General features: G+C 44.1%; 1 protein-coding gene across 8 annotated transcripts in view; it reads left to right on the forward strand.

Moving 5' to 3' along the window:
* Positions 1-26,166, forward strand: part of MEF2A (myocyte enhancer factor 2A) — a 143,352-nt gene that overhangs the window by 78,067 nt on the left and 39,119 nt on the right. For 4 of the 8 annotated variants that reach the window (XM_060259863.1, XM_060259862.1, XM_060259865.1 and 1 more), the window contains exons 4-6: positions 17,217-17,354; positions 19,761-19,980; positions 20,469-20,528. In XM_060259863.1, the coding sequence (XP_060115846.1) occupies positions 17,217-17,354; positions 19,761-19,980; positions 20,469-20,528 (418 nt within the window). Of the gene's footprint in view, positions 1-17,016; positions 17,149-17,216; positions 17,355-19,760; positions 19,981-20,468; positions 20,529-26,166 lie in introns of all 8 variants that reach the window. The other 4 variants (XM_060259868.1, XM_060259864.1, XM_060259866.1 and 1 more) reach the window with 2 other exon arrangements.

A 26,166-nucleotide genomic window follows, 5' to 3' on the forward strand; every position in this document is an offset into this window, starting at 1 on the left:
TTATCAGATTTATATGCCGCCCTCCCCTGATGGGCTCAGGGTGGCTAACAACAGTTAAAACATTAACAATTAACAAACATAGAATATTAAATAGTAAAATATATTATAAAACGAAATGTCAACAATCATCAATCCATTCATTAAAAGTCCAAGATGGCAGGTTTCTGATTTCCATTATATTAATTCAGTGAGATTGTTGGTGCTGTAAGGTAATAGTGAATTATTTTATGGCACTGTAGGTGATTTCTTATTTTTTTTAATTTTAATTTTTCATTAACAGTAACAAAGATTCTCAGCATTATACATTTTCTATTTTCCGCTATTACAGCCCTTTCTTTCAAACGATGCTAGTGCAGTGAGTTATATTATAAATATTCCAAGACGTCTTAATAATACATCAGTTTCCTATAATACGGGTTTCTTGGAATAATATCATTTTCTAACAAATAATTTTTTAATGGATACCGAACAGAAACAAATCTGTTTTCATATTCATCCAGTGACATTTCATGTATATGATAGGTGATCTTAGCTAACACAAATGTTTCTTTTATGCCATTGGTCTAACCAGGGGTGGAATTCTAGCAGGAACTTCTTTGCATATTAGGCTACACCCCCTGATGTAGCCAATCCTCCAAGAGCTTACAAGGCTCTTTTTTTGTAAGCTCTTATAGGATTGGCTACCTCAGGGGTGTGTGGCCTAATATGCAAAGGAGCTCCTGCTAGAATTCCATCCCTTGGTTTAATGAAGGAAGAAGCTTGTTGGTCCATTTTGTTGCCATTGTGTAAATAAAATAGAAATCCTCCGCTGTGTTTTTGCTAATTTTTCGGTCTGTCCAGTTGTTTAGTAATAACATATCTGGTTCTAATGGGAGATCATAGTCAGTGACAGCAGATGACTGTAGAAATACTGCTTTGCTAGTCATCGTTGTTCTGTTACTCGCAATACGACAAACAGCAAATTGCTAGGAGCAGAATACGGTAGTTTTTAAAGCTACGCACTTTGGGACAGTGGGAATCCAACATTTGCATTTGCTTCTGAAGATGCATGTTGGGGCAAACCCTATTAAGCTTGATTTGCCTCCAGAAGAATGGGAGCTACAGGGTTTTCCCCTTCTCCTCAAACAAAACTCGTTCTGCCAAAGCAACAGTTATCCACCTACTAATTATTGAAACCAGCTGTTGTGTTTTATCTGGCCAGGATCCAAAGAGCTGCTTCGAGTGCGCCTGGGGCCTTTTGCGCACCCAGTGAGGCTTTTGATGAACAGTGGACCAATCGGTTGTTGCAACCTGTTCTTGAAGCACGCTCTCTTTTTTTCCTGGTCTGTGGTTTTTGTGTTCCAAACAATCAAGCTTGCCCCATGGGTGAAAGAAATGAGAGCGGTAGACTTGTATGAATCCCATAGAAACATGAGTTGGTACTGGATGTTTACGAGGACAAAAGCCAACATTGTGCTGATTTTATGTAGAAAGAATATTTGCTGTGAGTCTGTTTCCCTTTGGAAGGAAAATATATATATATTTTTATTCCTGTTTTCAGTGATCCTGAATGCGCTTGACACCACATGTTGAGGTGAGCTTGTAAAAAGAGGTGCGTGTGTGTGCCGTACGTGCGCGGGAAAAAAGGGAAATTTATAAATGTCTGCAAATTTGTTGTATGACTCAAGTGTACTTGTTGAGACCATGGCTCCAGGACAGTGGAATACTTGTGAGCAAATAGAAGTTTGCGTGCCGCCATACAATCTGTGATGTGGTCCTTGCGTCTGCTTACCGTATATGATGAAATGTAAGTCATGAGAAAGTTAACCTCTGCAAATTACTTAACTGAGTTCAACTCTCAGCAGAACTTTACCTTGCACCTAAAAACCATTCTTCCAAACCTCTGAATCTTGGATTTCTAGTTAAGTAAAGCTGCACACACTGTTCAGTGAAAGCCAGATTCAATTTAAGCTGATCCCAGTGGGCGTTGCGTCAGCTTGTGTTTGTGAATCAAAGCCAAAATGTTGCTTGACATTAAGGATTACAAAATAATTGAACAGATTAGTTACTTTGTTTTCTTATGTGCTTATATTGATGTAGACTGTGTAGTGATTTTTTTTGTATGTGTGCAGATGTTATGATGTAGCAATCTTTGGGCAAAATGCCTAAGATCCTTAAGTGCATGCATAGGAGCAATCGCTTGTATTGGATTTTAAGTATTGGTGGAATGTGGCCTGAATTGCAAGTCCGTGGCAATAACCTTTTCGACTCTTTCGATCTGTTGAAGAAGAAGAGTTGGATTTATACCCCACCTTTCACTGAGTCTCAGAGCAGCTTGTAGTCTTCTTCCCTTCCTCTTCCCACAACAGACACCCTGTGAGGTAGGTGGGGCTGAGAGAGCTCAGCTCTGAGAGACTGACCCAAGGTCACCCAGCTGGCTGCATGTAGAGGAGTGGGTGAATTAAACCTGGTTCTCCAGATTAGAGTCCACCGCTCTTAACCACTACACCAAACTAGCTCTCCACCACACTACACCAAACTAGCTCTCCACCACACTACACCAAACTGTGATGCAAGCTTCTATCTGCAAGTGATCCCCAGCATTGTACCGCAAGTGTCCTGGTTCCTAATGATACTTCCTTGGCACCCACTTGCTGCTTCCTGACCCAAAGTAAAGAGTAAATCCTGGGTTTTCTTTACTTGATTGAAGTAGGAGGTACTGTAGAAAAGTCCAGGAGGCATCACTCGGATGTCTGCAGGGAGCACTTATTTGGAAACAGCTGCCTCCATCCTAGGGAGGATGCTTGGGCTTAGAACCTCAACACATTTCGTGGGACCTCCCAGCATTCTGTGATCCGGCTCAGCCCCTGCGGAAGCCATGTTGCAGTTGGTCCCAACCTCCATTGTGGCCATTTTGTTTTTGGCACCTACTGTCTGTTCGGAGAACTCAAAAGTTCCCACAGACCAGCAAGATTAGGGACTTTTAAAGTTCTCTGCGAGCTCCGTTGAGTTTTATGGCTGGCATTTTGGCCAAAGTGTCTGATGTCCATGCTCAGTGTCTACAGGGCTGAATTAGCTATTTAAAAAACTACAAGACCCGTTAGATGCAGCTGTACAGTGTCACAAATGATTCTGTGTATATACAGGTCCATGTGGTAACTTATAGAGCTTTTGAAGCATAACAGAACTCCTCCCCCCTTCCCCTTCATAGAATCATAGAGTTGGAAGGGACCTCTAATCCAGCCCCCTGAACAATGCAAGAAATTCACAAATACCTCCCCCTTAAATCACAGGATCCTCATTGCTGTCAGATGGCCATCCAGCCTCTGTTTAAAAACATCCAAGGAAGGAGGTTTTTAAACCCCACCTTCAGTTTGGTATTTCTTGGTGGAACTAGTGCCTCAGAATCTTGGCTCCACGTTTGCTGTTGTGAAGTGAGGAGCTTCTATTTATTCCATTTATTTTGTTTAGAAAATTTGCTGTGCCCTTTCCCCCCCCCCCCTTTCAGGTGATAAAAACGCAAAACAGCATAAAAGTCATTAAAAATGAACATCACAAAAATGTCAGTAAGGTTTCTGAGTTGGAGCAGTAGTTGTCTTTGAGTTGACAGTTCTCCCTTCTAATGTTAGCTGTTCCTGGAGGGACAATAATTGGATAGGCTTGTGTGGGGAGGGATGGTGGCTCAGTGGCAGAGCATCTGCTTGATAAGCAGAAGGTCCCAGGTTCAATCCCCGGCATCTCCAACTAAAAAGGGTCCAAGTAAATAGGTGTGAAAAACTTCCGTTTGAGACCCTGGAGAGCTGCTGCCAGTCTGAGTAGACAATACTGAGTAGACTGATTTTGATGGACCGAGGGTCTAATTCAGTATAAGGCAGCTTCATATGTTCATATATATGGGTTAAGGTACTTTGGAGCCTCTTCAAGAAGTGCAGCATATACAGGGTGTGTTTTTGTGCGTGTGTGTTCCTTTCTGTCTAACATATTTATGCAAAGGCCATAACCATAGATGTGCAGTTTTTCTAAAAATGTACTCAGTGGGCTAGGACAGTAAAAGAATCCAGATTTAGAAATCTGGCCAAAATCTGTAGCAGAAACACACAAGAGGAATTCTGCTGGATCAGGCCAGTGGTTTATGGCTAATCGGCCAACCAGTTGCCCTGGAGGCCCAGTGGGCAGGTCAAAGAGGCCCAGGTCTTGCCCTGATGCTGTCTCCAAACACTGGTGTCCACAGGTTTGCTGCCTCGATATATGAAGGTTCCCTTGTAATCCCAAATGTGAAGCAATGACTTGGCCTCGTTTCACAAGTTCCTGGTGTAAGTTGTCTCAATTCCTAAGAGTCATGCTAGCTTAGAGTCTGTGAAACAGTTGGATCTTGATTCTTTCCTTTGACCTTGAAAACTAATAAAAGGGTGTGGAAGACTTTGCTGAAAGGCATGGCTTAGAAACAGCTGCTCAAAATCTTCAGATGGAAGGACTTGGATGAAGGCTATGATTCCGCAGCACTGGCTCTTGGCAGGCGCAGTGCAGCAGCAGAGAAAAGGCTTGGTACCAATGACTATTGCATTGAGGACCTTTCTAAGAAGAGCATATGCTCTACAAATCAACTTGCCCTGGAAACATTCCTGGAGATTATCTGAATTCTTAGGATCCCTTCTCTCCACCAGGAACTAGTGGGGTCCCTGGCCTAGACTGGAGTTTTCCTTTTGATCAGTTTCAAGAGAAACTGAGGATCAGGTGCTACAGGTGATGGCTGGCATATCTACCCCCTTAGCCGGCAGTTTTAGACTAGAAACATTGATAAGCACACAGTAAAGATCTGGCAGTCTCCTGTTACATATGAAAGTACCCTCAAGTTGCTACTGACTCTTGGTGACTCCAGCAAGAAGAAAAAGAAGAAAAAGATATTGGATTTATATCCTGCCCTCCACTCCGAAAAGTCTCAGAGCGGCTCACAATCTCTTTGACCTTCCTCCCCCACAACAGACACCCTGTGAGGTGGGTGGGGCTGAGAGGACTCTCACAGCAACTGCCCTTTCAAGGACAACCTGTGCTAGAGCTATGGCTGACCCAAGGCCCTCCACTCTGGCATATGAAGAAGATCTTGGATTTATATCCCACCCTTCACTCTGAATCTCAGAGCAACTCACAGTCTCCTTTATCTTCCTCCCCTACAACAGACGCCCTGTGAGGTGGGTAGAGCTGTGAGGACTCTCACAGCAGCTGCCCTTTCAAGGACATCCTCTGCCAGAGCTATGGCTGACCCAAGGCCATTCCAGCAGCTGCAAGTGGAGGAGTGGGGAATCAAACCCGGTTCTCCCAGATAAGAGTCCGCACACTTAACGACTACATCAAACTGGCTGTCCAAGGGGTTTTCAAGTGAGAAGCAGAGGTTTTCCATTGCCTTACTCTGCAGAGTCTTTCTTGGTGGTCTATCATCTAAGCACTGACCCAGTTTAGATTCCAAAATCTGACACAATTGGACTGTACCTTCCTTACCATTTCCCTGTTCGTTCTATGGAACCATACCTCTTGCTCTTTGTGTGATGTTCATAGCATTATCGCTGGCAGGCCTGGGATTCAGTGGGAGATCACAGGAACGCACAGGATCCTGAACCTTTCTGAGAGTTCCACCTCCTCCTTCCCACCTTGTCCATTGAATAGTAGGTGCAGCTGCATAACAATCCCTGGATGAGCCACCTATTTTTCTACAAAATGACCCCTGATTGCTGGTCAGACTTTAACATGACTTCCTCCCAGTCTAGGTGCTCCAGTGTGGGAGGCTGTGTCACCTCTAGACCTATGATGCATGCAGAAGCTTCTCATGTGTGGCCAGGCAGTTACTGTGTTACTCTTAGCGGAGGGATGACCAGCATTGGAGAAATCCAGTCACAACTCCAATTTTCATTAAATGCCTGAAAGATTAAATTTCCCTTGGTCCAGGAAATGCTGGAACCTCTCTTACAATCCTTAAGTATATCATTTAGATGAGAGCCAGTTTGGTGTAGTGGTTAAGAGTGGTAGACTCTAACCTGGACTGCCGGGTTTGATTCTCTACTTCTCCACATGCAGCTGCAGGGTCACCTTGGGTCAGTCACAAGTTCTCTCAGAGCAGTTCTCTTAAGCAGTTCTTGAAAGAGCCAGTTTGGAGTAGTGGTTAAGTGCGTGGACTCTTATCTGGGAGAATTGGGTTTGATTCCCCACTCCTCCACTTGTACCTGCTGGAATGGCCTTGGGTAGCTTTCGTGGGAGCTTTCCTTGAAAGGCAGCTGCTGTAAGAGCTCTCTTATCCCCACCTACAGGGTGTCTGTTGTGGGGTGGGGGGGGGGGAAGGAAAGGAGATTGTGACCGCTCTGAGACTCTGAGATTCAGCGTATAGGGCGGGATATAAATCCAATTTCTTCTTCTTCTTCTTCTTCCTCTTCTTCTTCCTCTTCCTCTTCTTCTTCTTCCTCCTCCTCCTCTTCCTCCTCCACCTACATCAAAAGGTGCCTGTTATGGGAAGAGGAAGGAAAGGCAATTGTAAGCCACGAGTGAAGGGTGGAGTATAAGTCCAATTCTTCTCCTTCTTCCAACAAAGAATCAGTGATGATCTCCATAGTAACTTCTGACTTGGAACATGAGGACTAAGTGGAATGCCTTGCTTTGGGATCATAAATTGCATCAGTGCCTTCTCCAGACCAGAGAGCTCTTCAAAGCTCATGCCAAGGACCTTTGCTTATCCAGTGCTGATAATGAGATCAGTGGGTATCTGTGTTCATGTTATCCTAAGAGAAGGTTAAACCTGTAATGCCAGGTCCAGGGGATCTACCAGTTAGGGCCTTTATCATCCTCACAGAAGAATCCAGATTGGAACAAGCCTTGACTTTTGTCATCTCTCTCCAGTTGGAGTTAGTGGGGTGGATTCAGCTCACTTTTTTGTGAATGAAAAAGGAAGGAAGGGTCCCCTCTGACTACACAAATAGATTATACTGGAGATCATGGGACCTGCGTTTGAAGCAGGAGCTGTAGTAAGGAGGGAAGTTGGGAAAGGTTGACTCCAAGCTGCCTCAGCAAGTGGCTGTGCTTTGTGTTTGTACATCCAGCTGCAGCCTTTGCAGTTGTTTCCAAACAGTTTCTGGTGGACAGTTGCAAGATGTTCTTCCACCCCCATGAAAGCTCACAATTTTTCTCATGTTCTGAAGCTGTTGTCCTGATGGGGCTGGTTACTCTCCCTTTCTCAGTTTACAACAAAACCGTTTAAGCTAGCAGCTTTGCATTGCTTGGGTAGCCTCTGCTTTTAAGACTGAGATTCAAGTCCATTTGCACCTTAAAGACGGACAAAGTATACACTTCCAGGAGTCAAAACTCCTTCTTCGTGTATGAACTTTGGCTCTCACTTTGGCTCTTGGAAAGTTTCTACCCTTGAAATGTTGCTGGTCTTTTAAGGTGCCACTGGACTTGATTCTTGCTCTTCTACTGCAGATCAGCATGTCTACCTGCCTGAAGCTGTCCTTTTAAGACCATGTTCCTAGCGGTAGTCACCACTACTTGATGAAGAACAAAGTTTGAGTCCAGTGGCGCCTTTTAAGACCAACAACGTTTGATTCTGGGTATAAGCTTTCTCATGCATACATACAAAAGTTTGTACTGAGAATTATAAGGTACCACTGGACTCAATATTTGTTCTGTTGCTTCAGACCAGGGGTGGCCAAACTAAGAGCCACATAGAATAAATGTCAGATGTTTGAGAGCTGCAAGACATGAACGTCAGATGTTTGAGAGCCGGAAGGAAGGAAAACATGGAGAGAGGAAGAGGTGGAAAGAAAGCAACTTTAAATGCGTTTCCCAAGCCGCTGGGTAGCTTAGCTTGAAGTGATTTAAACAGACAAATGCCTTCTCCAAGCTTGCTGCCAGGGCAGTGGGGGCTTTGAGACCCACACAGTGTGTCTGAAAGAGCCACACGTGGCTCCCGAACTGCAGTTTGGCCACTCCTGCTTCAGACCAACATGGCTGCCCACCCGAAGAGCAAGTGATTAGTTCCCCCCACCTCCTGAAGATACATAGGCATGAAGTTGTCCAGTCCATCTTAGAGGTCTGTCTTAGTGATGCTTTTCCCTTTCAGATTTCATATGAGCAAAGATTATTTTTCTTTTGCTGTGCCACCTAATTAATAGTAATGAGCACGGTGCTTGTTAGAGGTCTTCGGAGCTCTGATTCTTTTAATTTTCCTTCTTAGTTCAGGAAAATCCAAGAAAAAAGACCCTTTTAATTTCTGTTTCTGGAAAGAACAAGCGACTCAATCTTTTCTCAGACTTCAGGCGACTGGATTACGTTGGTGGTTTGCATTCACTACAATGGTGTCATCCCTCAGCACCCTTTAAAAACCCATTCTGTTTGTAAAAAGGTAAAGGTAGTCCCCTGTGCAAGCACCAGTCATTTCCGATGCTGGGGTGATGTCGCATCACGTTTTCACGGCAGACTGTTTACAGGGTGGTTTGCCATTGCCTTCCCCAGTCATCTACAGTTTCCCCCCAGCAAGCTGGGTTCTCATTTGACTGACCTTGGAAGGATGGAAGGCTGAGTCAACCTCGAGCCAGCTACCTGAACCCAGCTTCTGCTGGGATCAAACAGGGTTGTGAGCAGAGAGTTTGGACTCCAGTACTTCAGCTTTACCACTCTGCAACACATAGTTTTCTGTGGTTGGCGTTGCCAAAGGGCACCTCCAAGGAAATATATTTGCAAGGCATCAACCTGGTGTCTGTCCTTAATGTTCCTCAAGTGTGACATCACACACTGATGGTCGTGAAGGAAGCAGGAATGTGCAGGGGAGAGCTGCAGAGTATCTTGACTGACCCTCTTGTCTCCTCCAGCAAGTAAAAGCTTTTCAGGCTTCCATTTTCTGGGTCTGCACGGAGGCTACGAAGAGTGAAATGGAATTGCACTTACAACAAATGTTCTTAGAGTACCTCTCTTTGTGGTCACATTGTGTACCTGTCTTCCCACACTTGCTTTCATGCATAATAGAAATATGCTTCCGTGGTGTCAGGAAGGAGAGTTGAGCGGGGGAGGGTGCTGTACTTGTTTCTTCTCAAGGGGACGTGAAGGAGTGTCTCGTGTTCCAGAAGCTCCAAGAGCACCTACATTTTGGCCAGCAGATGTTCACATTTGCGTGAGCGTGCTGAGAGCTGCTCAGACAGTAGTCATAACCAAGTGGGTGTCCAGGGGTCGGACGTGTGTGTATTTTTAATGCCAACGTGGCTTATGCATTTTAATAACGTTTGATCGTATGCAGTGTGGGTTTTTTTTTGTCAGAATGAACATATCATTGTTCGTAGGTTTAAAGAGATCTCTAACCTAGGTCTTAAATGGCGGTACTTGAAAATAATCCAATCTCAGACAATAAAATCAAAGAGAGAAATACTTCTATCTTTCGGCTGTCCCTGGGCTAAAAGAGGCGAGGCTTAATTCCACCAGAGCAAGAGCCTTCTCGGTTGCGGCCCCAATACTTTGGAACACCCTCCCAGAAGCCATCAGGGCCCTGCGGGACTTACTGCAGTTCTGCAGGGCCTGCAAGACTGAAATGTTTCAGATGGCATATAACATCTGATGGGAAAGGGCTGCCGCCACATCTGGATCTATTGCGCTGTAGCACTAACTGCCTAGCATCTGTACGGGCTGAGAAAGGAAAATATTATATGATCCGCCTGATGTAGCACCATTGCAATTGATTGTTTTGTTGTTTTAATATTGCTTATTGTTTATTGTGTATTTTATGCTGTTGGCCGCCCTGAGTCTGCATAGAATGGGCGGGATATAAATATAATGTAAATAAATAAATAAAATAAAATACTACTGCTGCTAGTCCTGTTACTAGAAGGAAGGACAGGGGAACACAATTTAAAAAAAAAAACACCCCTCTCTTTGAGGCAGCTGCAGAAATGGTAGGGTTGAACGTAATGTGTCATGATGCTGAGCACTGAAAGAGAAAAGTGCATGTAACCATACTGGCAAATTAGGAGTTCAGGAAAGCACATATTAATTATCTCCCAGCTATTCTGTGTAATTCAGTCGTGTGGCATCGCACCAACAGCAAGGCAGTTAATGAACATGTTTAAGTTGGTCACATTATTGTCTTAATTTGTTATTACTCTGGCATGCCGCTGTCCGTTGTGTGACTTCCTTTGGCTGGTAATGCCGTCAGGAGTTCCACTTCCTGGGGCAGACACAGCTGGTCCTCACAATTGGTAGCCATGGCACGGTTCACACTTTGATTTTTCTGCTCTCCGGAAGGAAGTGCTCTGTGCTAGCCTGTACTATATGGGAGAGGTGAAACCCAAGTAGAGATATGAAGGCCTTGCTAGAAGCAGAGATCCCTGGCCTTCATATCTCTGCAGTTATGGGTGCAGTTTCACAAATCTGCTTGTCTGGTTGCCTGCATGTAATACATCTTGGAATTCAGCACAAGCTCTTGCTGTTTTGATCTCTGATGACTGAGATGAGACTCTTATCCTTCTGAAGTTAGGGAAAGGACAGGATCATGGAATTTTGCTACCAAGGACCACAAATTTTGTGTGCTTCTGTTTATTTTGGAAAGATACATCCATAAGGTGGATGGAGAAGAAGTTGATGATATTGGATTTATAGCCCGTCGTATACTCTGAATCTTAGAGTGGTCACAATCTCCTTTACCTCCCCCCACAACAGACACCCTGTGAAGTAGGTGGGGCTGAGAGAGCTCTTGCAGCAGCTGCCCTTTCAAGGACAACTCCTACAAGAGCTATGGCTGGCCCAAGGCCATTCCAGCAGCTCCAAGTGGAGGAGTGGGGAATCAAACCCGGTTCTCCCAAATAAGAGTCCATGCAATCACTACACTAAACTGGCTCTCTAGTTTGGGGCATTCCATTACCAACTCAGCAATGAATGTTACACTCCTTAATTCAAACAGGGCTTAAAACTGAGTTTGAAGTTCCAGGTGTATGTGCAACTGCAACCTTGTCCTCACCTGGATGGCCTGGGCTAGTGAGATCTCATCACATCTTGGAAGCTAAGCAGGATTGGCCTTGGTTAGTACTTGGATGGGAAATGACTAAGGAAATCCAGGGTTATGACACAGAGGCAGGCAACACTAAACCACCTCTGAACATCTCTTGCCTTGAAGACCCTTAAGGGATCACCATAAGTCGGCTGAGACTTGATGGCACTTTCCACCGCCAGACTTGTAAAAGAGTAAAGGTGAAGGTAGTCCTCTGTGCATGCACAAGTCGTTTCCAACTCTGGGGTGATGTCGCATCACGATGTTTTCACGGCAGACTTTTTTAACTGGGTGGTTTGCCACTGCCTTCCCCAGTCATCTACACTCCCCCCCCCCCAGCAAGCTGGGTACTCATTTGACTGACCTCAGAAGGATGGAAGTCTGAGTCAACCTTGAGCCGGCTACCTGAACCCAGCTTCCACCGGGATCAAACTCAGGTCGTGAGCAGAGAGCTCGGACTGCAGTACTGCAGCTTTACCACTGCATATAAACCAGAATGAAGCCATGGAAAGGCTGTGTGACATACACACTGGCAAACACCCTCAAATCAAGGCCTTTTAAAAAAAAAAATTGTTTGGAGCAAGAGTTAGTTATCTTGGACTTCTTGGCCTGTGAGAAAACACAGCCTGACCTGACTCCCACAGTCTGCTCAGCTTTGCTTAAAGATTACAGCATTCCACTTGCTTCCCTGGTCATGCAGGAGTAACAACTTTTATGGCACTTGATAATGATAAAATGAGTGTTGGCCCTTATCAGGGTTAGGCCTACAAAAGGGATGCTTCTGGGTGCAAGAGGAGGAGGCGCAACTTTCAGATATCGACAGAGACTTTGTTTAGAAATTGGGGCTGTGGATTTAAAGCAGTTTGCAAGTGGCAGGAACTTTGGGATGAAGGTTTCCAGAATCTTTTAAGTGAAAGATAATAAGACCTTTCCTTCCTCTTGAGTTGTCAGGGTTAATTCTATTCTTCACAGGATAAAAATAACTTCCATTTCTGTTTGGAGCTTAGAAGTGGAACTTCATTCATTCTGGCTCTTTTGCGCAGATTTTTTTGGGGTGGAGGTTATACATAGGTTTTTCACTTCACAGAATTTCTCGGCACCCAATTATGATTCAGTTAAAAGTAGTCAATCAAGAGCGATCGTTGTGGCCCGTGATTCGCTGTTCAGATTTGCAGATTTATATAAACCAGAATTCCTTTAAGAGAAAAAAAAAAAGATTTGCAAGTAATGCAGTCTGTTTGGCAAAATTGGTGCGTTCTGGTGTGAATGCCCTAAGCTTCCTGGTTCTATTTATAGTGTTCAATAATTTATAAAAGGTTAAATGTAATCCAGACGGTTGTGTTAGCATTTTCCCTGCTGATATTACGGTGTGAATGACCGGCAGGCAGGACTTGTTGAAGGTTTGGGAGGGTTCCCAGTTTTCAGAGCCCTGAGAAGCAGCACCATGTATGGTTAAGTCCATATAAGTACCCACCTGATTGGTTAGACAGTAGAGATACACGCTGTGACAGGTGTTGGGGAAAGTGACACATCTTTTCTCTGTAGGCCCTGATTTTGGGGGGGGGGGCGCGGGGGGAAGAAAGGCACTGATTGTGTGTGTGAGAGATGCCATGCCAAGTAACGCGAGAAGGAATTATATCTTGTTAACGATGCCTTGTCTTCTTTAAGCCGGTTTAATTGGTGTGCTTTTGCCAGTTAGGAAGGAAACTGAGGCAAGTACTGCTTACTTGGAGTAAGTTGCAATTATTGCGACTTCTTCCATTTCCCCCCCAGTGTTTGAAGTTGCATCGGGCTCGTTTCCTCAGAAGTAAATGGTATTGCATTTAAATTTGTAGACCATCGTGTATAAATTCTACTTGTTGCTGTATTTTTTTAAATCTAGTGTCAGCGGGTTATTTTAAAAAATTGGAAACTTTTGGAAGTTGTTTTAGAAACGTCATCGGTGGAAGCATCTCTTTGCTGCCAAGAAATTACACATCATAATGGAATGGACTGGATGCTAGAAATTTATATGTGGAACCTGTCTATGGTGGTTATAAAGAGGCTGCTCTCTTTCCCACCTCCTCCCAACAAATTAATATGGCTTTTCATTTTCTGGGTGGGTGGGGAGGAGATGTTTCTTCTCTATGCCATTGTATTACCAACTAAATGGATTTATACTTAGGAAGGGAGGCTTGCCAGATTTACATAAAAGCAAGGGGGGAAATGCTTTGCAATAAGAATGCTGTTGAATGTTTGGAAGCCAGTTTAGTGTAGTGCTTAAGCGTGTGGACTCTTATCTGGGAGAACCGGGTTTGATTTCCCACTCCTCCACTTGCACCTGCTGGAATGGCCTTGGGTCAACCATAGCTCTCGCAGAGTTGTCCTTGAAAGGGCAGCTTCTGGGAGAGCTCTCTCAGCCCACCCCACCTCACAGGGTGTCTGTTGTGGGAGAAGATATAGGAGATTGTAAGCGGCTCTGAGACTCTGATTCAGAGAGAAGGGTGGGGTATAAATCTGCAGTCTTCTTCTTCACCCAGTCTAAGCCTCACTACCTCACAGTGTTGTCGTCTTCTTAAAGAGCTGCAGTTTTCAGGGTAGTCAACTTTAAGCACTGTTTAAAGCTTTTAAAGTCCAAATCTTCAGGCAGCTCTTTCTAAATTGATTTGTTCTAAGCAGGGGTCATTTCATAGAAAAAGAGGTGCCAAAGCTCATTAGTGGAACTCATTTGCATACGCCACATACATCGCCAGAAGGTGTACTAAATTATATCAGCTCAGCTTCTACCTTAAAATGGTTCTTAAATTATAATTGTCGTAATAAAACCCTACTCCCATTATACTTTTTAAATTCCTTTCTCCTGTGTGGCCACAGTGGCATGATGAAGATTTCCATCTGTCTGCTTTATATTGTTTTGGTTGTTTTCCGATGTTTTTTTGGGGGGGAAATATTAAAAAATTTGTCAGATCTTCAGCAAATTTCTCACAGGGGGTTTGAATAATGGAGCCCAGAAGGAAAGGGTTTTTTTTTGGGGGGGGGGGGGGAGAAAGCACAATGAAATTTAGGGGTTCCAGAGCTCCTGTCCAAAATGAGGCCTGGTTCTAAGAATGTTCCTTAAAGGCAGCTCTAGCTCATCTAGAACATGGATGAGTCTTGACCAGTCTTAATTTTTTCTTCAGTGCTAGAATCCCAGGGAACTATGGAGCTTGCTTTAAATTTACAAAGCCAGAATGCTTTCCTGAGACAATTTTTTTTTGTCCTTCTTCCTCTTTTTTAATGCTTTTAAAAATCTCTGAATAGCCCTTGCCAAGCTGGGAGGCCTTTGCCTCAGTATTTCAGCAGTTGGCTTCCATTTAATTTATTTATTTATTTTATTGATTTGATATCTACCCCACCCGCTCCACAAACGGGCTTTGATAAGCAGCCGTGAGTATGCCCCGTTGCTTAGGAAAAGCAAGAGATGCCTCACTGGAGCAGAATAGAGCTCTGCATAGTTTAGCCTGGTTGGCAGGCATTCCGGCAGTTAGGTGATCTTTGGAATTCTGACACAGGTTGGTGGGCACGACTACAAAATGGCTGCCATAAGAGACAGAGCCATGTGCACAAGGAAAACATGAGTTTCCTGGAGGATGCTTCCATTCTTGACCCCCCATCAGTCCGGCTTTCGCCTGGGCCACGGGATGGAGGTGGTGCTGGTTGCCCTGGTAGATGACCTTCAACGGCATCTGGACTGAGGCGGCTCGGTGGTACTGATGTTGTTGGACCTATTGGCAGCGTTCGATTTGGTCGACCATCGGTTACTGACCTGCCGCCTCGCCAACGCGGGGATTCAGGGGTTGGCCTTACATTTGCTTTCCTCGAGGGTCGGGGACAAAGGGTGGCGATCGGGGGTGAACTGTCCTGGAGACACACGCTTGACTGCAGAGTGCCTCAAGGGGCGGTACTCTCCCCGATGTTGTTTAACATCTACATGCGCCCCCTTGCCCAGATTGCCCGAAGGTATGGGTTGGGTTGTCATCAGTATGCTGATGACACCCAGCTCTATCTGCTTATGGACGGCCGGCCTGCCTGTGCCCCAGAAAGTTTGGACCAGGCGTTACAGGCCGTGGCTAGGTGGCTCAGGCTGAGTGGGCTGAAGCTAAATCCAGCGAAGACAGAGGTCCTTTGCTTGGGTTGTCGTGGTCCGGGAAGGGAAATCCCCCTACCAGTTTTTGACGGTTCGCCACTGACAGCGGCGCACAAGGTCAAGAGTTTGGAGGTACTATTGGAGCCTTCCCTAACAATGGAGGCTCAAATAGCAGCCACGGCTAAGTCTGCATTTTTTCATCTTAGGTGGGCGAGGCAGTTGGCCCCTTTCCTGGAGCATGATGATCTAGCAATGGTGATTCATGTAACGGTCACCTCGAGGTTGGACTATTGTAATGCCCTCTACATGGGACTGTCCCTGTGCCGAACCCGGAAGTTGCAGTTAGTACAGAACGCCGCTGTCCGGCTGTTATTAGGGCTCCCAAGATGGGAGCACATCCAGCCAGGACTCCGGGATCTGCTCTGGCTGCCAATAATATACCGAGTCCGGTACAAGGTGCTGGTTATTACCTTTAAAGCCCTATATGGCCTAGGACCTGCCTACCTTAGGGACCGTCTCTCCCCACATGTTCCCCAGAGAGTACTGAGATTGGGCTCTCAAAATCTGCTTGTTATCCCCAGGCCAAAGGAGGCCCATCTGAAATCCACCAGGGACAGGCCCTTTTTGGTAACGGCTCCTTACTTGTGGAACCGGCTGCCGGAAGAGGTGAGGGCCCTGCGGGACCTTGGGCAGTTCCGCAGGGCCTGTAAGACAGCCCTCTTCCGGCTGGCCTATAACTAACTGGCATTGGAAACTTTATAGAAGGTTGTAGTGTAGTATTCTGACAGATCGCTGTTTTATTTGTTTTATTATTTTACTGTTTTAATTGTTGTAAATCTATGTATTTTTAAAAGCAAAATGTTAGATCTTATGTTGTGAGCCGCCCTGAGCCGCTTCGTTGGGAAGGGCGGGATATAAATTGAAATAAACTGAAAATAAGTTCAGACAGGGCTTTTTTTTAAAGCTCAGCAGGAACTAATTTGCATATTAGGCCACTCCCCCTGATGCCAAGCCAGCCAGAACTGCGTTCCTGTGTGTTTCTGCTCAAAAAAAGTCCTGAGTTCAGAAGAGAAGAGCAATAATTTTTTAAAGTACACTGTGAAAGAGGAGTGAGAGAGTACAGAACCAACACTGGTGGCAACTGCTGCTGAAGCAAAGTTATTTCAGTTTGCCTAGCCATTTGGGTAAATCAGTGGCCAGTCAGAAGCCCTGTCGGGCACTTGCCCTACCTGGTCCCATCTACTTGGTGGGCATCAGGAATGGTGTTGGTGGGCACTGTGTTAGGGACTCTTGCAATTGTTAACTGCAGCTTAGTTTCTGCCCCTCACTTGTTCTAGGGTAGAGTCTTGGTTCACACAGGACATTTAGTGATGCCTTTTTAAAAAATCCTCCAAACTCACCTAGACATAGATCTGGGTGTGCAGCTGTGTTGGTCTGAACTAGTAGAACAGATTGTTTAGTTCAGTGGCACCTTTAAGACAAACATAGTTTTATTCAAGGTATTTATATATATATATATATATATATATATATATATATATATATATATATATATATATAAAGATGCTAAACTTTGTTGGTCTAAAATGTGCCACTAGACTCAAAATCTGTTCACCTATACATATGCATTGTAAAGGAAGATTAGGTAATTTTTCAGGGGAGCTTCTGTTTCCTTTAAGGGTTTGTAATAAGATCCTGAGGAACCCAGCGTTTCCGGAAATGCATTATCAAAGGTTAAAAAAACATGTTAGGGGTGCTGAAGAAGCAATTATATGTTTGGAAACTGTTGTTTCAGCGGCTCTGGCTATGAATCACTTTGTTCCTCCTTAATCCAGGTTTGCATTTAAAAAAAAAGAAAAAGAAAGTAAGTCTCGTGGCAAGCTAGTATTGTTTGTGTGTGAATTTTCCAATTGTATTTCAGACGTTAAGAAAGAAAGGCCTCAATGGTTGTGAGAGCCCTGATGCTGACGATTACTTTGAGCACAGTCCGCTGTCGGAGGACAGATTCAGCAAACTAAATGAAGATAGTGATTTTATTTTCAAGCGAGGCCCTGTAAGTACTTTTTTCCTTACCCTCCTACTTTTTATTTGTTGATTCTTTTTATCAACTTCATCATTTAGGCTCTGAACAAGAAGGAAAACAGAGGGTGCGACAGCCCAGACCCTGACACTTCCTATGTGCTCACGCCACATACAGAAGAAAAATATAAAAAAATTAATGAAGAGTTTGATAATATGATGCGGAATCATAAAATCGCAGTGAGTACTGTGGTATGGCTTATGTTTGTTTTTTTTTTAATCCGCATGCGTAAGAACATTTTGCGATATCTCTCCAACGCTGAAAGCTGTAAAGAGTAGACAACGGCTATACATGCTTACAAAGCAGAAGCGTTGGCATTCTTGAGCCAGGAATCATGGATCGGTATAAGAAACTTAACGTGCAGAATCTGGAGGAAAGATTTCCATCTGTTATATATCCATTAGGGCTGAGATCTTAAAGGCCACAGGAAAACCCTTCTATCAGCATTACCTTCCTAAGAAACTCTCTTTAAGCAGAGGTGTTTCTAGTCCTCTTGAAACTCAGGAAAAGCATGTTTTCGTGTCTGCTGAGGTCACTAACATCAGTGCAAGCAGCAGGCCTAGTACCAGTCTTTCAGACGCAGGCAAATCTATGCCATATTCACATTCTTATCCCTCCTCATGGTTTATAGTCCTCATCTTTGACTGATTTCTATGGCTCTTGCCAGTTCTTGTCAATTTCAAGTTTTGTTGAAAAGCAAAAAACAAACAAACTCACAAGAGGTGGTCCTTTGCAACTGCAGTATGTTCAGTATTTGAGTGTTGTCACAGATTTCCTTTGAAGTAGTGACCTAAAGAATAAAACAGGTATAAGAAGTTTAGATCATAAAGAATACAGCACAATCACAGGTTTTATTATGTAGTTGAAATTATGATATCATTTACGGTGATAGGTAAAGAAAGAGAATTATTTACAATGTCTGAAAGATAGCTAGCTGCCCAAATGTTTGTCTTTATTTTTAGTGTGCTTTTTTATTCTGCCTTTCTTCCAGGAAGTTAAAAAAAAAACTTTAAAAAGTGATAACCTTTAAAACTGGCCTTTAATAATGCAATGAACTTGCAATTTATTTATTTTGTCAATTGCATGATTCTTTAGTTCATTGGTATTTGGCATTTGAATGGTTTTTAGAGATTGGGGACATTGGGAAGAGTTTCTTTGGTCCCAGAAGGACAATCTGTAGATAATGATGAAGCAGGGTTTCCTACCAAGAAACTCTTGGCAAATGCTAGGAACCTTCAACAGACTTCTTATAAAACTAGTTTCCTGGCTTTGTCTGGAATAGTTATGACAAATTGGTACAGCAAGAATTAAGATTTGCAGTGTAGATAATCTACTTCCACACTCTTCATCCTAAAAGTAGCATCCAACATATACCAACATCTAATACTTCAGCTTTCCGTGGCACATGTGCTTGACACAACTGATCCAGTAAGAGATTTCTGGGTGTCTCATTTTGTACAACCACATCAGCAACACTATAACTGTTGAAAGGTGTGCTAATATCACGTGCTTGCATTGGCGATGCTTTCCATTGTGGGGCTTTCTGCCAAGTAAATGAGTTTAGGATTGAAGTGGAAAATAGCTTTGAAGAACATAACTATTTTGCAAATGGAAAGAGACTTGCTCTCTGCCAAAGAGAGCTTAACAGCTCATCAGTCTGTATCAAAAGTTACTTGTTCCTAATTTTTTTTTTCATAATCACATAATTTAAAGATTTTTGTTTGAAACAGTGGGCTGTGGCATGTTACTGTGCTATAGAGTGAATAACTCAAGGTACATACTTCATAAAGTGAAATTTTGAAACTTAATGTTTTGTTGCTCGGTTGCTGATATGATTGCTAAATTGTAATGAAGATGACCAGTTATCTCCATGATTCATTTGGAAGGCCTGTATATTTGTTCATGTTTTTAGTGAAATGCATATTGTCTAAGCTGTAATCCTTCAAATATGCTTTACAAAGTATTGTGAATGAATTTGCCATCTTTTCTTGCCTAAAATATATTAAATGCAATAATTTTAATATATCAAGTTAGTGCAAGTTTCTACTAGCTTTTCAAAAGCTTATGATGCCTGTGGACATCCAGATAATATACATTCAGTTTGCTTTGAAGTGAATACTACCTGATATCATGTTTCTAGGCTTTTTTCCCTCCAGTAAGCTCCCTGTGTTTAGATGCTTAATGCATTTTTAAAACATAACGGCTTATCCAGAAGGCATAACTTGCTCTTTGTGGGAATAACGTAGATGTTGTGCTCTTTTTAACTTTAAATTAACAGTTGAATGCCATCAACCTTTCATTTTCTGTTCACTTTTTAATATTAAAAAACTTAACCTACATGTGATAGATTTGAAGTAAATGTAGCTCTTGGGTTGTGCTGAGTGTGGTTTGTATGTGACAGATTTTAAAGACTCGCATTTAAGTATATTTAAGATGTCTCTTCTATAGCTGAATGCTTCAGACTCTTCTTTAAAAAAAAGATGCAAGCCTGGTGTTCTAACTTATTAAATGTTAATACTTGAAAATAAAATGATGTAATTCTATAAAATTAGCTGACGCCGTTTCCCCCTCCTGTTCTTTTTCAGCCTGGCTTGCCACAGCAGAACTTCTCGATGTCCGTCACCGTTCCCGTGTCCAGCCCCAACACTCTCACCTACAGCAATCCCGGGAGTTCCCTCGTTTCCCCAGCGCTGGCTGCAAGTTCGACCTTGACAGACACCACCTTGCTGAGTCCCCCTCAGGCCACGTTGCATCGAAACGTCTCTCCTGGAGGGCCTCAGAGGCCACCGAGCACGGGCAGCGCAAGTAAGACGGCTGCTCCTCTTTTCATTTTCTCTCTTTGGGAAGGTATTTGTGGGGAGGTACTGCAGTCCTAAGCTCTGCTCATGACCTGAGTTTGATCCTGGCAGAAGCTGGGTTCAGATAGCCGGCTCCAGGTTGACTCAGCCTTCCATACTTATGAGGTCGGTAAAATGAGTACCCAGCTTGCTGGGGGGAAAGTGTAGATGACTGGGGAAGGCGGTGGCAAACCACGCTGTAAAAAAGTCTGCCATGAAAATGCCGTGATGTGATGTCACCCCAGAGTCGGAAATGACTGGTGCTTGCACAGGGGGCTACCTTTACCTTTTTATTCGCGAATTTCCTGCATTGTATAGGGGGTTGATTACCCTGGAGGACCCTTGTAGTTCTATGGGTCTACAATTCCACGTGGTAAATCATTTTCAGCAAATCACTGCTGATGATTCAGCTACAAGAGTGAAACCGTGCGCTTTTCCTCTTTGCTCCTCGACCAGGTGGCATGATATCTACGGCAGATCTCTCGGTGCCAAATGGAGCCGGTTCTAGCCCAGTGGGTAAGTGGCAAATGGTTTGTTTCAACGTATTAAGGGGCCTAAACCTTGTTGAAGAAAGCAAAGCTGAGCAGACTACTCGGAATTGTCTCGAAGGATGGCTGTGTTGGTCTGTAGTGGAACAGTTAAATCTGGCTCCAGTAGCACCTTAAGAGATGAACAAGGTACCTGGCGAAGGAAGCTTTGAATCTTGAGAGCTTGTTCCCCCCCCTCCAAATATTATCAGTCTCTAAGAGGCTCCTGGACTCTAATCCAGGAGTGTCAAACTAATTTGTTTTGACATAAATGAGACCTCGTTGGGCCGGGCCATGTCAGGTTGGGCTGAGCAATGTGTGTACCTATTTAAGATTAGGTAGCAGAGATATGATTTTTATAAAGAACATAGACAAACACAAATATATATATTTTTAAAAGCTTAAAACTTTAGCATTCATTGGTCTTAAAGATGCTCTTTGTTTGTATTTCTCACATGGAATTCAGGGAACTCGGCAAAGGAAGCTTTGACTCTTTCCTTCCTTCCCCAGGGGTCCAGGAAGGGGAGGAGCCTCAGTCAGTAGAAGGAAGAGAGGCTTGGCTCGGTAGCTCTGCTGTGCGATTGAGAGAGCCTGGCAAAGCAAACTATTCCTCCCCCTCCCTCCCCAAGGGAGGAGCCTCAGCCAATAAAGAAAATAGAGACTTTGCTCTGTAGCTCCTGTGCGATTGAGCAAGCCTTGCAAAGCAAGCTGTTATGCAGAAGGAATCAAGAGAGAGGGAGCAGGAAGCAGATTACAGCCAGTTGCTCAGGGGCCTGATAGGAGCGCTCCAGGGGCCTAATTCGGCCCCTGAACTGCATGTTTGACACCCCTGCTCTAACCTCTCTGAACTGTCTGTTCAGCACAGAAAGTACAAGTTGGAGGGAGGGAGTTACAACCCATGTATTTGTTCTGGGTCTTTCCCATGTGCACCTACGCTGACGTGAGTCATGGTTTGTCTGAAGATAAATGGTTGTAAGTGCTTGAAAAATTGGATTTGACACCTGAAGTAGCGGAGAAACTTAAATATCCTTGTTCTTCAGAAACCAGATATGGTAGGCATCTTGAACACAAAGCATTTCAAGCAATTAAATACTGAAGACTGGCTTACCATTCATGTATTGTTGCAAAAATATGTTTCTAGTGTTGTTTCTAGGCATACAGGATTGACTCCAGAATACGTTAATGTTTGTTAATGTGATGATACTTAAGAATATGGATGTGGACTAGATAAATTGTGAGCTTGTCGGTGTTTAAACCAGGGGCGGGGAACCTTTTTTCATTTTGTAATTCTGCTATCAAAGATTTTTGCTATTACTGGGCTGCAGTATGCATATTGCAGAAAGGAGCTGTATGAATCTGGTGCAGCCCCATTCCAACCTTTAGTCCAACAAAAGCTCATGGGAGGGGCTGTCGCTCAGTGGAAGAACCTCTGCTTTGCATGCAGAAGGTCTCAGGTTCAGTACCTTCCATCAGTTTTAAAAAAAGGACCAGGTGGTGGGCGATGTGAAAAACCTCAGCCTGAGACTCTGGAGGGCCACTGGAGACTCAGGAGACCTTGATGGACTGATGATTTGATTCAGTATAAGGCAGCTTCATGTTGTGTTGTTTAAGGCAGAGGTCCCCAACTCCGGTCTGTGGACCAGTACCGGTCTGTGGCCTGCTAGCAACTGGGCCGTGAGTTGTACAATTATTTCATTATATATAATGTAATAATATAAGAAGGTGAACACGACAACAACATTGGATTTATATCCCACCCTCCACTCTGAATCTCAGAGTGGCTTACAATCTCCTTTATCTTCCTCCCCCACAGCAGACACCCCGTGAGGTAGGTGGGACTGAGAGTGCTCTTACAGCAGCTGCCCTTTCAAGGACAACTTTGCGAGAGCTGTGGTTAACCCATGGCCATTCCAGCAGCTGCAAGTGGAGGAGTGGGGAATCAAACCTGGTTTTCCCAGATAAGAGTCTGCACACTTAACCGCTAAACCAAAATAATAGAAATAAAATGTACAATTGTGTCATCCCAAAACCACCACCCCCCCATCCCGGTCCGTGGAAAAACCATCTTCCGCAAAACCGGTCCTTGGTGCCAAAAAGGTTGGGGACTGCTGCTTTAAGGTACCACAGGGTTGTTCCATTTTGCAGCATGCTTAGCTTTTTATCCGTTACACTTTTATACTGTAAAGAAGCATCACCAGAATCTTTAGACCTGAAGGGGATCTTCAGTTTCTCTTGAACATATATGAACATATATGAAGCTGCCTTATACCGAATCAGACCTTTGGTCCATCAAAGTCAGTATTGTCTTCTCAGACTGGCAGCGGCTCTCCAGGGTCTCAAGCTGAGGTTTTTCACACCTGTTTGCCTGGACCCTTTTTTGGAAATGCCGGGGATTGAACCTGGGACCTTCTGCTTCCCAAGCAGATGCTCTACTACTGAGCCACCATCCCTCCCTCTTCTCATACTTGTTGGTAATCCAGGAAGGCGTGTTTCTTCCTTGAGTCAGCACAGTGTCATTTGTGATGCATTTCTGAAGTTACAGGAAGGCAGCAAGGGACCACCTGCTACTGATACAGCTTGCTCACTCCCGTGGTGACTTTTGGTGGCAGAAGTTAGCTCAGAATGAAGAGCCGGAGTACTTTTCCTGGAAAAGAGACTGTCCTACTTACTAGTGATGTTGGGTAACTGGGCCGCAACCATAAGTGTACCGTTTAAAGGTCAGGAATTTAGATTGAAAGACTCTTATCTGAATGTGTTAACTGATGCTACGGTTTTGCACCCTGATTGTTAAAAACAGAATCCCTTCTAACCCTCCAGCATTCTTTAGATAGCTTATCTTTATTGAAGACTTACTCCTAGCTGTGTTACCTCAACTGAGTAGTAGCCAATGTCCCCCCCCCCCCCCCCCCCCTACTGAGCAGAGCAGTTCACATCCTGAGTAGAATATAACTGTGGTAATCTTAAAACAGGCAACGGGCAGTGTGAGACCCTTTGTGGCTCCGGATTGCTGTCGAGTGGGGCTTTTGGGGTTAATTAGCGGCCATTGGTTGTAGCGCAATGTGCGTTTGGTGCAATAAACATTAGTTAAAGCCAACACAGAAATACTTCTTAACACCTTTATATAGTGTCGGAGAGTACTCAGATACATGCTTAGTAACCTTGCAATAACCTTGGAAGTTGTCAGTGTTCTCTTTGTATTGCAGCTCAGAGCTGCTGGGCCTTGTGAGAATTCTTGGGCTTGAGGCAATTTTAGGAAGCTCATGGCTGAAGGAAGACTCCTCTTTGCCATCTCAGTCGCTGCATTGCACTAGCTCTGCACAGCGGTTATCTTTGGTAGAAGATCATAATTCTGGCATACTTTAAGCCAGTGGTTCTCAACCTGTTTGTTGTGGCAATTCACAGATCCAAATTTATGTTGATACGGTGACCTATCGATTCACTGTTGTGCGGACTTTGGACCTTAGGTTTTTGGCAGCCATTGACTTCATGCATTTTAAGATTGGCTTATTTTGTAAACATTACTTGAGGCATCGTTACTTAGGCCAGTTTGGTGAAGTGTTCAAGTGTGCGGACTCTTATCTGGGAGAACCAGGTTTGATTCCCCACTCCTCCACTTGCACCTGCTGGAATGGCCTTGGGTCAGAAGTAGCTCTCACAGAGCTGTCCTTGAAAGGGCAGCTTCCGTGAGAGCTCCCTCAGCCCCACCTCACAGGGTGTCTGTTGTGGGGGAGGAAGATAAAGGAGATTGTGAGCCGCTCTGAGACTGAGATTCGGAGTGGAGGGCGGGATATAAATCCAGTATCATCTTCTTAAGCAAAACTTCACTTCTGTCAATAAAGTGGCAAAGGCTCAACCCATTTTCATATGCTTCTTGACTCATTGTTGGATTGGGACCAACGGGCTGGTTAATTCTGCTTTAAGCCCACCAGCAGTGAAATTGTGCCCAGGTCTTAGTCTCCGTATTTCTTTGGTGATGGTTTTAAACATGTGGCTATAGCTCTTTTTGTTGTGGGCCTGCAAGATGAGTTCCTCCAACAGAACTCTGGAGGCATTCAAGTGATGCTGTGTTGCTGAACTGCCAGGGCACGAGAATCTTCCAGGATGCTGTGACTTGCCATTTGCCGAATTGACACCCAGTGGCAGGTGGGAATTAGCTTTTGTCATCCTGGAAATCTAAATTGCAGCTCAACAAATAACCCACCAAGCATGTTCTGAAGAAAGATTTGCTAAAATTGGAAGATGAGCTGATGACAAACCCACCTGCATTTCTAACAGTACAGCGACGTGTGTGAGTGTGTGTGTGTGAGAGAGAAAAGTAATATTTCAAACACAACTCATAAAACTTTTCTTGGCGTCTCTGATGTTACAGCGGCAACATGGGACTTACTTCTCTGTGGGTTTATCTCATGGCTCTGTTGTAAAGTTTAAAGATGTTCTAGCAGAGCTAGTCATTAAGAGAACCAACATGGTGTAGTAGTTAAATTTGCGGGACAATGGCCTTTGAGACCCAGGTTCAGATCTCCGGCCTGTCATGGAAGCTTGCCAGGTGACCATGGCTTAGTGGTAGAGATCTGCTTGGCATGCAGAAGGTCCCAGGTATAGCTGCTGGCATTCCCAGGTAAATGGATCAGGCCTGAGACCCTGGAGAGCCACTGCCAGTCTGAGTAGACAATACCATCCTTGATGGGCTGAGGGTCTGACTCAGTATAAGGTAGCTTCATATCTTCATATGTCTACTCAGACTGGCAGAGGCTCTCCAGGGTCTCAAGCTGAGGTTTTTCACGCCTATACGCCTGGACCCTTTTTAGTTGGAGATGTCAGGGATTGAACCTGGGACCTTCTGCTTACCAAACAGATGCTCTGCCACTGAGCCACCGTCCCTCCCCACACAAGACTATGACCTTGGCCAGTCACATACACTCATCTTAACCCAATACACAGGGATGTTCTGAAGATGAAATGGAAGAGAATGATGTAAGTTGCTGTGGATCCCCACTGGGAGAAAGGTGGGTTATAAATGACATAAAATGGAATGAATAAATAAACAAACAAATAAATAAATAAGGAACCTTGATGGTATTGACAATTGAGAAAGTTGAACACTTGGTTAACCAAAAGCCAAAGCAGATATCCAGCTGGTCTCAACAAGGGCCTTCTCTGCCCTGGCCCCAGCCTGGTGGAATTCTCTGCTGAGTGACATCTATTTCCTGCCTGACTTATTAAAGTTTCACAGGGCATGAAAGCAGAGATGTTCCACCAGGCCTTTGGCTGAGGCCAGCAACGGCTGTTTACATCTTCCTGGTGCCCTCCCCTTCCCCCTTGACTGAATGCTAGCATTGTTTTAATATGTTTAAATGTTCTGAATGTTTTCTATATTGCTTGATGATTTTTAACTTGTTTTATATTGTATTGCACGTAATGTCATTCTTGACCCTCTGTTGGGGCTTAGACCAGCAGGTTGGAAAATGCTGCTTTAAGCCCACCCACAGTGAAATCGTGCCCAGTATAATTCAGTATAAGGCAGAGTTAAGTGGGGGAGGGCAGCTTAGAAAAAAATCAATATAAATAAATAAAATTATTTTCATTACTTACAAAGAAATATTTATTACTTTGGAGAGTTTATATTG

This window comes from Heteronotia binoei, chromosome 19 (genome assembly GCF_032191835.1).
Source record: "Heteronotia binoei isolate CCM8104 ecotype False Entrance Well chromosome 19, APGP_CSIRO_Hbin_v1, whole genome shotgun sequence".
Lineage (NCBI taxonomy): Eukaryota > Metazoa > Chordata > Lepidosauria > Squamata > Gekkonidae > Heteronotia > Heteronotia binoei.